Source organism: Liolophura sinensis, chromosome 9 (genome assembly GCF_032854445.1).
Source record: "Liolophura sinensis isolate JHLJ2023 chromosome 9, CUHK_Ljap_v2, whole genome shotgun sequence".
Classification (NCBI taxonomy): domain Eukaryota; kingdom Metazoa; phylum Mollusca; class Polyplacophora; order Chitonida; family Chitonidae; genus Liolophura; species Liolophura sinensis.
In genome coordinates, this window is record NC_088303.1 from 1,072,054 (window position 1) to 1,084,081 (window position 12,028).

A 12,028-nucleotide genomic window follows, 5' to 3' on the forward strand; every position below is an offset into this window, starting at 1 on the left:
ATGATGTATTTTGAAGAATGCTTAAGATGTATATAGTGTCTGCAAGATATTTAGGAATGTGGAGTGGTGAAGAAATGTAGCCTACTTTCAGGAACGTGAAAAAATATGTGTAAATAGGAAAATTAAAAAACTAAGTGATGTAAGGTTAAAAGTATTATGGTGAAGAATTCAAGTATGTACAGTGAAGAATGTTGAAGAGAATATGGCGTAGAGTGGTGTATATGTGTGGTGAAGAATGTTGTATATGTATGGTGAAGAATGTTGAAGAAGATGTGGCGAAAAATGGTGAAGAGAATGTGGCAAAGGGTGGTGTATATATGTGGTGAAGAATGTTGTATGTGTATGGTGAAGATTGTTGAAGAGAATGTGGCGAAGAATGGTGAAGAGAATGTGGAAAAGAGTGGTGTATATGTGTGGTGAAGAATGTTGTGTGTGTATGGTGCAGAATGTTGAAGAGAATGTGGCGAAGAATGGTGAAGAGAATGTGGAAAAGAGTGGTGTATATGTGTGGTGAAGAATGTATATATATATGGCGAGGAATGGTGAAGAGAATATGACGAAGAATGGTGAAGAGAATGCGGCAAAAAATGGTGAAGAGAATGCTGTTTAGAGTGGTGTATATGTATGGTGAAGAAAATGGTGAAGAAAAATGTTCAACAGAAGAATGTTGAAGAGAATGTGGTTAAGAGTGGCATATACGTATAGTAAAGAATGTTGAAGAGAATGTGGCATAGAATAGTGTACATGTATGGTGAATGTTAAGAAGAATGTGACGAAAATTTTTGTATACGTATGGTGAAGAATGGTGTATATGTATGGTGAAGAATGGTGTATATGTATGATGAAGAATGGTGTATATGTGTGGTGAAGAATGGTGTATATGTATGGTGAAGAATGGTGTATATGTGTGGTGAAGAATGGTGTTTATGTGTGGTGAAAAATGTTGAATGTGTAAGATGAATGTTAAAGACCATGTTATGGTAAACGATGTAGCAGAACGTGTGAAGACTGTTACCATGTTGTATGTATAGGGATGAATGTTGAAGAACATGCATCTTGGAAAATGTGAAGAACTTATATGATGGGTATTTTTGGGAAATATGTAGCATAAAAAATGTTGAAGATTATACATGTATTAATAGTGGATTATCTCTATTGTTATTGTCATGTGTTCATCAGAGTCACATACACGTATACATGTACCTCCCTTCCACCGGAGCCTGTATCACGGGGACTTTGGTCTGGATATGATACACATTGGGACCGTCATGATTTACCGGAGCCTGTACCACAGGGACTTTGGTCTGGATATGATACACATTGGGACCGTCATGATTTACCGGAGCCTGTACCACAGGGACTTTGGTCTGGATATGATACACATTGGGACCGTCATGATTGCCCGGAGCCTGTATCACGGGGACTTAGGTCAGGATATGATATGGAACCGTTATGATTATGGGTATGCGTGGACCCGTGTAATTCTAATAAAATCTCGTTAGGTCCACTTCTAACACACAGAAATTCCACCGCTAGGAACGCTAGGAAATTCTCTTCCTCCTAAAACAATTCGGTTAGAATCGTCAGAGTGGGATAAAACCCATGTGAGTAAACAACAGAGATACAAATTCATCAGAAAAAGGTAAGAAGTCACGGAGGCAGCATGTGGAGACGGTATTTTGAGTGGATTTTTTCTTTGTGCCGCCGGGAAATTTTACACGTCGATGCAGCCGTCAACTATCTGATCGCCACAATCCTCGGTTATTTTTTGTTGAACCAGTTAATGAGGGACAGGTATTCCAAACTAAGTTAAGCTAATAACAAAGTACAATGTAAAAGCCTTTTTATTCAATAGCTCCAAACAGAGACAGACTGAACTTTGACGGCAGCGTCTTCCCCGTTCCAGGTGGAATACCACTGATCCTTATGTCTCCAGAATTTGTCCATAGCTGTGGGTGGGGAATCGTTGTTTGACCAGGGCTTGGGGTAGGGAAGTTTCGGTACATTGTCGGGGAAGATACCACCGGTACCACCCACAGCATTGTTCATTATGATGTAAAACTGAAATAGAAAAATGGGGCTATGTTACAGGTAAACGTTGGCAATGGATTGATGTTAACAATGTTAACATCTGCTGATGTGTGAGGGTTACGACAACAGCGATATAAAGTTAAATGGGTGTGGCAATAACCAGCAATGAAGGAAATAATAGCGATACGTACAGTTTATGGATACATATGATTCATAAACCTCGGTAACAAACTTTTATCTATCTATTATTATCAATTAATCTATTATTAATCTATTTTACAATAAATCGAAGGCATAAAGTGAGGCTTCCGTGGCCTATTGTGGTTAGGATGCTAGTGCAGCACAACGACCCAGGGGCGTGTGATTTCAAGTCCAGCGCACTCTGGCTCCCTCCCTGTTCGTAGGTGATATGACACCAGCCTGCGGATGCTCATGGGTTTCTTTCCGGTTCTGTCGGGTTTCCTTCCATCATAATACTGGTCGTCATATATAAGTGAAATATTTTTGAGTAGAGCGTAAAACACCAATCAAGTAAATAAATATATAAAGAAAGAAAGAAAGCTTCATTGCTACATTTTGGTTCATTTTAAGGGTTAAAAATTGAAATTTCACCTGCTTAATGGTAAAGGTATATTAGCCTATTAGTAAGTAATGAAGTAATTTTTTACCTGGAACTATTTGTTCATTATTGATGTTGGTTTATCTATAGCTGTCGGTGAGTTCACGTAATAAGATAAAAACATGCCTACCGGCTGATCAAATGGCGCATTCTGAGAGCTTCCCCAGATATTCGGGCCGGTAATATTATAGTGATCATGAAAACCCTCGGGAGGCGTCGGGGTGCCCAGGATGAGGAAATCGTCTATATATACACTGCAAAGAGAACATTACTGCATTTGTTCACTTATCTCTTTTGTAAATTGACAAAAGGCTGGATTCACCGGTGAATCATACGCGTGACCACTGGCAATTCATTACACTGTCACGTGTGACGGACAGGCTTGAACACTATAAATTGATGGAAGACAAGTAGTCTTAATGAACGTAAAACTGCGCTAACTGCCAAGCGAGCGTCGTAGCTTCGTCACCATGGCCATGCAGACATAATCTACAGTGGGTGATCTACAGCGGTAACCTACGATGGGTAACCTACAACGGTTAATCTACAGTGGGTAATCTACAGCGGGTAATCTACAGCGGGTAATTTACAAATTCCTCGTCCAAGGCCGGATTTGAACTCGAATCACATATGCCATAAAAATAGAAAGATAAGTTTGTCCCCAACCACTAGACCGCGGTCCAGAGAGATAAGTGTCGCCAACCACTCGACCACGGTCCAGAGAGATAAATGTCCCCAACCATTAGACCACGGCCGAGAAAGATAAGTGTCCCCAACCACGGTCCAGAGAGATAAGTGTCCCCAACCAATAAACCACGGTCAAGAAAGATAAGTTTGTTTCCAAACACTAAACCACGGTCCAGAAAGATAGATTTGTCCCCAACCACTAGACCGCGGTCAAGAGAGATAAGTGTCCCCAACCACTAGACCACGGCTGAGAAAGATATGTGTCCCCAACCACGGTCCAGAAAGATAAGTTTGTTCCCAAACACTAAACCACGGTCCAGAAAGATAGATTTGTCCCTAACCACTAGACCGCGGTCCAGAGAGATAAGTGTCCCCAACCACTCGACCACGGTCCAGAGAGATAGGTGTCCCCAACCACTAGACCACGGCCCAGAAAGATAAGTGTCCCCAACCACGGTCCAGAAAGATAAGTTTGTTTCCAAACACTAAACCAGGGTCCAGAAAGATAGATTTGTCCCCAACCACTAGACCGCGGTCCAGAGAGATAAGTGTCCCCAACCACTCGACCACGGTCCAGAGAGATAAGTGTCCCAACCACTAGACCACGGCCCAGAAAGATAAGTGTCCCCAACCGCGGTCCAGAGAGATAAGTGACGCCGACCACAGTCCAGAAAGATAAGTTTGTTTCCAAACACTAAACCACGGTCCAGAAAGATAGATTTGTCCCCAACCACTAGACCGCGGTCAAGAGAGATAAGTGTCCCCAACCACTAGACCGCGGTCCGGAAAGATAAGTGCCCCCTACCACTCGACCACGGTCCAGAAAGATAAGTGTCTCCAACCACGGTGCTAAAGCAGTGGCGGATATAATCCAGAGGCTGGGTGGGCTGGTTCCTTACCCACTAACCTAACTACTATAAATATGAATCATCAGACATATCACGTGACGCCAACCAAATCAGAAAACATACAAAAGCACTGGCACTCAAGTCGCAAGTCTCCAGTATTCTGTCCGACAGCACTTACTTCAAATAAGATGGCGTCCAATCAATTGAATATTTGTGGAATCCATCGGCGTATGTTCCATTGCTCAGCCAGCTGAAATATGGCAAATCTGACAATAAATGTCTAATGTACAATAAAAATATGTTGCAGTATCTGGTTTTGTCGTGTCAAAAAGACCAGTTCTAGAATTGGAATTCGTTTTAATAAAGCATTGAGTAGGATAGATTATAACCGCCAGGCGCTACAGAACACTACCTTTGTATTTCCCATCGAGTGGAATATCCCGATGACGTTTCATTGTGAATACTTCACAGTAAAAGTCGAATGCTATTCCAAAAGAAATAACGTTTGAGTGAGTGAGTGCTTGGGGTTTAACGTCGTGCCAACAATTTTTCAGTCACATGACGACGAAGGAATCCATAGCGTATATGTAACGTACCTCCTTGTCGTGCCATTATACTGATACGGGTCAAACAGTCATTGCACTATCCCCTTCATGCTGAACGCGAAGCGAGGAAGTTACAACTTCCTCTTTTAAAGTCTTATGTGTGACTCGACCCAGGAATGATCCTGGATCTACTGCTCCCGAAGCGGACGCTCTACCAACTGTGCTGTCCGGAAACAACGTTTGAGCATATATACATACATAGATTTACATGACGACTCCATTCCATGGAATGATTTGCGCAGAGGCAATAAAATGTGTTTCAGGGATCCAGGCCGTTCTGACCAACCCTTGTAAATTCACTGAAAACTATTGACACAATGCTGTGGTAATTTTGGCATGCTCGCGTTTGTTACTGATGTAAATGTGTCTTTGTTCCTTACTGATGATTGGTAAGATGTGTGTCATGGTCCCGATCATTTCCAAAGTGAAGAGAAGCTCTAGTTCTCTGGATTCCAACACTCCCATAGTTCATGTTTCCTGGGGGAAAAATGTATAGCACTCGGATTTATTTGAGCACAGGTAAGATTTACTTTGCATAAAAATATAACTTCGATTTAATCTGTTAGAGCCATTACACTGTTCAATATATATTATTTTTCTGATTTGAGTTTTCAAAATGCGTAACTTTTGTTTATTTGTTAAGTTTTTGTTTCGTCGTACTCAACACATAACATTTATCCATGTCATGAGATGTATTTAGCCTTGATTAAAAATTATGTTCGACGGCTTTATATTGGTATGCTCTTTCACGGTTAGTCGCTATACTATTTCAATATACATGTTCGTATTATCAATTTTAGCCAGCCACTATACCTAATAGTTCTGTCATGTCGATCTCCCCAGAGCGCGGCCATCCACCATACACGCTGAACTCAGGCATAAACCACAAAGCTGGCAATGTCAACAAAATATATATATAGTGCATATAAATAGGACAATCTTGTATTATCTTTGTACAAACTTTATTTATCTATTTATTTATTTATTTATTTATTTATTGAGTTGGTTGGTGTTTAAGGTCGTACTAAATTGTTTTATCCATGTTTTGTCTTTCAGGCCATGATAGGAGGGGGATACCAGAGAACTAACGCCTTGCGCCTAGTACCTGCCAACCAATCTGACTCTGAAGAGCTGGAATCGAGTCTGCGAATCCTCTGGTCACTGGTGATTGACTTTGTCGTCACAGAATAATACACGTGCCTTAAAAATCTGCTTTGTATTATAGTAAGACATCAGAAGGTTACACGATTTTTTTTTCTTGATGAAGGTTAAACACGATCACCAAGGCTTGTTCATAGACCAACGGTAAAGGCGTTGCTCTCACCTGGCCACAGCCAATCTCCCCGCGGCATCTGGGCGATTATCTCCACCTTACCATAGCGGAAGTAAAACTTGCTCTTCATGTAACACGACAAAACAGGGGGCATAATCCCGTCTGTGGTCGTGTTCCGGACGCAACCCTCGTTCCAAGTGGGATAACAATAACCCCACTTTTCTAATACATAAAAACACACGATTAAAAGAAACCGACACTGAAAATCAAGGTAGCTATTGCAAGAGAAACAGAAAAAGGTATCTAAAATTACAGTCACCCGTGTTTTTGGAGACTTTCTGCATTGAATTAGATGTAATGAAAAATGAGCATTCATGGTAGTATTCGCCAGCGTGTTCCTTCGCCAGCGACAACACAATATCTCTGTGTGCAAAATTTCATCAAAGCCCGTGAAGAACTTTTCCAATACGTTTAACCACAGACAGACTGAAAAACAAGCGCCAGCGAAAACATATGATCCTTTGGCAGAAGTACAAATCACTTGGTCTGCGGACAGAAAGACAGACGGTCCCACATGATGACGAGAAACTAAACACGGACAGAAACATAACCTCTTCGGTGGAGGTAACAAACAATGTCGACTTACCAGTGAAGTTAAGAAATCCGTTGTGAAGAAAGCTTTCTCCAAACCTGTCGGCTGTTAAGGTCTGTGGATGATAAGGAAACATATGCATATAGTTCATACCCGGGCAGTTCGACCCCAGGTCTCCCGACTTCGAAGTCAAGGCTCTAACCATTACAACACCAAAACGGTATCTTATGCATGACGAAAGTAATCTTCCACCTCGTGTTATAATAGCACACGACGGAAAAAAAACACTAAAAACAAACAAAACTATAGGATTCGAACTCTTTGTCAAAGTAACTTTTTACTGCATTGTTAAACCACTGCGTCAGCGATATATGAACGATGTCTTGGCAAGCATGACAGAAATATGGATCTGAAAAATTTTCCCATTATAATTACTCAGAAAGCATCTCCTCCACGACCACAAAACTTTTACGAGCGCTTGGACAAAGTTTTAAACCTCTGATTTGTGAACTTGTTGTCGAGTTTCGAAATTTGCACATTCTCGTCATATCTCTCTAAGGCGGATCTCCCGCCTTTGCACACCATATGCTATAGCATAGGACCTGCCGCTGCGATCGTTCCCAACGCCACCTTATACAAAGTAAGCTTAAGTCAAACTGTATTAAATGTAAAAATATATGTATGATATTATATGTCGTTCAAGGAAAACTATAGGTTTTATATGACTATGGACTTATTACACCATTCACAGTAAAGCATATAGATAGCTGGAATACTTACCGGCTGTAGAAATAACTTGCTGTCTTTCACAAAACAGTTAGATGCGTCAGGAGTGTACATTTCAAACTCACCATGCTAAAGAAATGAAAAGATCTGAAACGTTTCAAACAGTTACATGCTTATGTTATTTTTTTATGTTTTTATATATATATATTATGGATAGAGGACAATGGGTATGTGACGTACATCACCGAGCTTTGGCAGGTTATATTAACAGACTTGTGCGCCACATTGGTGGACTCGAGTCAACGTTGGACTCCATATATACAACTGATTACCGTACGACGTTAAACCCCGAGCACTCAACAAATTACCTGTCCTTTCGACATGCTTGAGCTTGCGGCCAACAACCACTTCGATTTGTCCAGAAAGTTAAAATCATCAAAGAATATAAGCTTCATGCTGGTTTTAGGGGCTGGCCAAGGAGGTTGTGCGATAACAGGTTCGTCTATTCCTTCCGATTTGTCTGTAAATGCAATATAAATATGGATGTCGTACATGTAAGCCGACAGCTTTATTGATGGTCATATACATATACGTGTATACATGTATGTGCTTATCTGCCAAAGCCTTCGATCAGTTATCTATCTGTTATCTAACTAGCCCTGGTTTCATCCGTGTAACAAGTAAATTGCCTCTGCATTAGATTTATTAGCCACTTTGAGGTATAATTTGATTCTTAGTTAACGTCAGTTTTATAGGTGGAATAAACCAAATTGCCGCGTGTAAAACCAGCGTCCGTTGTCAAGTTATTAACCAACTTTCTAATGTTTGACGACTCTGGCTTCTGTCTTAAAAGAAGCCGGTATCCGGTACAGAGGATGAATATCAGCGTGTTATATAGACAGTTCGTCCACCAGAATTTACACGAGGACTTACACTGTAATAACCAACAGTATTTTTGTTGTTGTTTACAGTAAATTTGCTGGATGTTCGGGTTTTAGTCCGTTTACCGGTATATAAACAGCACCTGTAGTCTTCTCACTCTAAATCTGCAGCATGTTGTGCGCTTACATATAAGCAAGGTACTGTAAAAGTACAACATCGTCTTATAGTTTAACGCTTTCAAAGTGTTGTAAAGATTCACACACCATCAAACCTGTACACCAGTATGAATTTACAGATACAAACATGACACTATCTTACCCAATGTTAAATATAGTACTTGTACAGTAACTTGAATGTTGTAAAGTGTTTACAGTACTTAAAATTTAACAGTATACCCAGGTATTTCATACAGTGCATACACATCGTACAGACAAACCTCATACCGGAAATCCATTTCAGTGCTTGCCCACGGGCGAGGCAGAGTACCATGGAGAGAAGCAGGGTTAGCTGTGTTAACATGTTGGTGAGTAGATACGGACTGCAGAGTCCGTGTGTTCTCTGTCCAGGCTGGTATACGGATGGTAGCCATCAGAAATGAACGGGCATTCTCATTGGTCCTCGACGTTGCACTAGATAAGTTGTTATACCAGATAACATCCCGATGAGATTTAAACAATCGTCACAATTGTCTAGCCTAATCGGAGACAGTCGGGTAAATTTAATGTAGGCCTATACTAACGGTTCATAGATCCCTTGTTAGCGAGCTAGCGCAGCACAGTGACTCAGATAGGAGCATCTAATTCGAATGCGCTGGCTTTGAGTTCAAGTCCACCTTATGCTGGCTTCTCCAGTCGACAGCAACATGCGTATGATCGTGGGTTTGCTCTGCTCTACTTGTTTACCTCCAACCATAATGTGGGTCGTCGTCAAATAAGTTAAAATGTTCTTGAGTAGGGCGTAACATATCAATCACAGTCGATAATGAGCAATCTAGATAAAAGGTTTGATATCGTTGACTACAGGTAAAAGCAATGCGAAAGTACACATTAAAGTAAAAGAAAGCTAAAATGTCAAGTAAGGTTCATCATACAGACAAATGAAAACTTTGCCTAAAAGTTTTCAGATTTTTTAAAGAGTGTTGAAAGGCATTCAAATGTTTTAATACTATGGTGGTTTTATGAGCCAAATGGACGATAGGAATTCTGATGTCAACTTTTTTCCCTGATGTTCACCAGAAGGAAGACATTTTTGGGAACAGTATTTCAGTAATCTTTCATTTTACTCATAGGTAAAAATGCTATTCCAAGATTCACTCTCGTGATTAGAGTTGGAACAACCCCCTGTATCATGAGAGTTCCTAACATCTGATACTATGGTTCATAAAGCCCACCTTAGAATTCAAATGTTTTAACGCCTTTAACTATTTTCACAAAAATCTAAAAAAAATGATCATGTAACAATTGTTTGATCATGTCGCAACGGTATGATTATGTCACAAGGATATGATTATGTTGCAATTTTATGATCATGTTGCAGTTGTATGATTATGTCGCAGTTGTATAATAATGTCGCATTTACATGATCATGTCACAGTTGTATGATCATGTGGCAATTGTATGGTCGTGTTGCAGTTGTATGATTATGTGGCAATTGTATGGTCATTTTGCAGTTGTATAACCATGTCGGAGTTCTATGATAATGTCGCAGTTGTATGATCATGTCGCAATTGAATGATCATGTCGCAATGATCATGTCGCAGTTGTATGATCATGTCGCAGTTGTATGATCATGTCGCAATTGAATGATCATGTCGCAATTGTATAATCTTGTTGCAGTTGCATGATCATGTTGCAATTGTATGATCATGTGGCAGTTGTATGATTGTCCCAGTCCTATGAAGATGGCGCAGTTGTATGATCATTTGGCAATTTCATGATCATGTTGCAATTATACGATCATGTCGCAGTTCACAAATAATAAAGCAATGTGGATCAAATATGTAAAAGTATACGTTATAATCCCTCATTATTATCCACTCCATCAACAAAACCCAATTAACACAGTGTGCAACTATGAGGAAGAAACACACAAACAGACGCTCTGCATTGCTATTCTTGTTTTCATCAATTCCGTCAATGTAAACCTATTGATTTCTGACGCAACAAAAGTTCAAATTTTGCCTTACTGGGGAGAGCAATAAAAGGCAGGGGTACGTGTATTTAATTGAAATCAAATTTGTATTGGTGAAAGATATGTTAAATTATTAACTTTTAACAGTGTATTAGTTATAGTAACAATGTAACAACAACAGTGTAACAATGAATGAGTGGAGGTTAATTCACAGCTCTTTAGACAAATCACAGAGCCTACGGGTTGACAACTATACAAATCACAGAGCCTACGGATTGACAACTACACAAATCACAGAGCCTACTGGTTGACAAATATACAAATCACACAGCTTACGGATTGACAAAAATAAAAATTACACAGCCTACGGATTGACAAATATACAAATCACACAGCCTACGGATTGACAAATATACATATTACACAGCCTACTGGTTGACAACCATACTAAGCATACAGCCTACTGGTTGACAACCATACAAATCACACAGCCTACGGATTGACAACAATACACATTACACAGCCTACTGGTTAACAGCAATACTAATCAAACAGCTTACGGATTGACAAATATACACATTACACAGCCTACTGGTTGACAACCATACAAATCACACAGCCTACGGATTGACAACTATACAAACCACACAGCCTACGGACTGACAACTATACAAATTACATAACCTACGGTTTGACAACTATACAAATTACACAGCCTACGGACTGACAACTATACAAATTACACAGCCTACGGATTGACAACTATACAAATTACACAGCCTACGGACTGACAACTATACAAATTACACAGCCTACGGATTGACAACTATACAAATTACACAGCCTACGGATCGACAATGATACAAATTACACAGCCTACGGACTGACAACTGTTCAGTGCAGATGAAGTTACAAGAAATGCATGTTATCCACTAGCAAATAGCTCCTGGTCTTATCCTCGTTATGCTTACATATAAATATGTTACTAAACATCAATAATAAACAATATTTTAAGTAAATAAGTAAACTAATTCTAGTTGTAACTTCTATCTAATTGTCTCCAGTTCCTAAACATAAGTTTTAAAATAGTGTGAATCACATTGATTACTATACTGAGGTTTTGTAGGCTATCAGCTCTGATGGCCTGATGACCCTCAAACTTGATAGATTACTTCTCCTGGATCGTCTGTATGGATGTGGAGCAAAATGACGACTTCATAATGTGCTAGAGATTCAATGCCCACAAGCCTGTTTATTCCTTCGGTGAGATTTGGCGATTGATCCTAATGATGAATCTGTATTTAAGCATCAAGCAAGAAGAAAGAGAAAGGAGTGGAACATCGGTGGTAATAAATGAGTAATAAAGGGGCGATTTTGTACAAAATATAGCCTGCTTGGTCTGTAACTGGAGACCACCTCACCAAATCAATCATCGAAAGTCCTGGGGCTTCCGGATCGGGTAATACTACAGGCTTACAGGTAAAAAGTGTTACTTGTTCAGTATACCGGTGTCAGTGACTGGCGAGGATGTCATGTCTGGTGTCTTCGGCATCATATTTCAGTGGCGGCAACACTTGTCACAACATGTAGGTATACACACGTACTTAAATGTGATAAACGTAAAATCCCATACAT

At 40.0% G+C, this 12,028-nt stretch overlaps 1 protein-coding gene across 1 annotated transcript; it reads right to left on the reverse strand.

Moving 5' to 3' along the window:
- Positions 1–1,848: 1,848 nt before the first annotated feature.
- Positions 1,849–9,175, reverse strand: LOC135474972 (beta-1,3-glucan-binding protein-like). The gene is made up of 9 exons (XM_064754680.1): positions 9,166–9,175; positions 7,750–7,901; positions 7,436–7,510; positions 6,710–6,770; positions 6,115–6,285; positions 5,604–5,681; positions 5,171–5,267; positions 2,781–2,904; positions 1,849–2,061 (listed from the first exon to the last, which is right to left on the reverse strand). The coding sequence occupies exons 1-9, from the start codon at positions 9,173–9,175 to the stop codon at positions 1,849–1,851; spliced, it is 981 nt and encodes a 326-aa protein (XP_064610750.1).
- Positions 9,176–12,028: the final 2,853 nt, after the last annotated feature.

Coding starts and splice junctions, on each gene's coding strand:
- LOC135474972 (XM_064754680.1), bottom strand. Junction 6,286..6,709: donor CGGATTTCTTAACTTCACTG/GTAAGTCGACAT, acceptor TTTATGTATTAG/AAAAGTGGGGTTATTGTTAT. Junction 5,682..6,114: donor GGGAGATTGGCTGTGGCCAG/GTGAGAGCAACG, acceptor TGACATTGCCAG/CTTTGTGGTTTATGCCTGAG.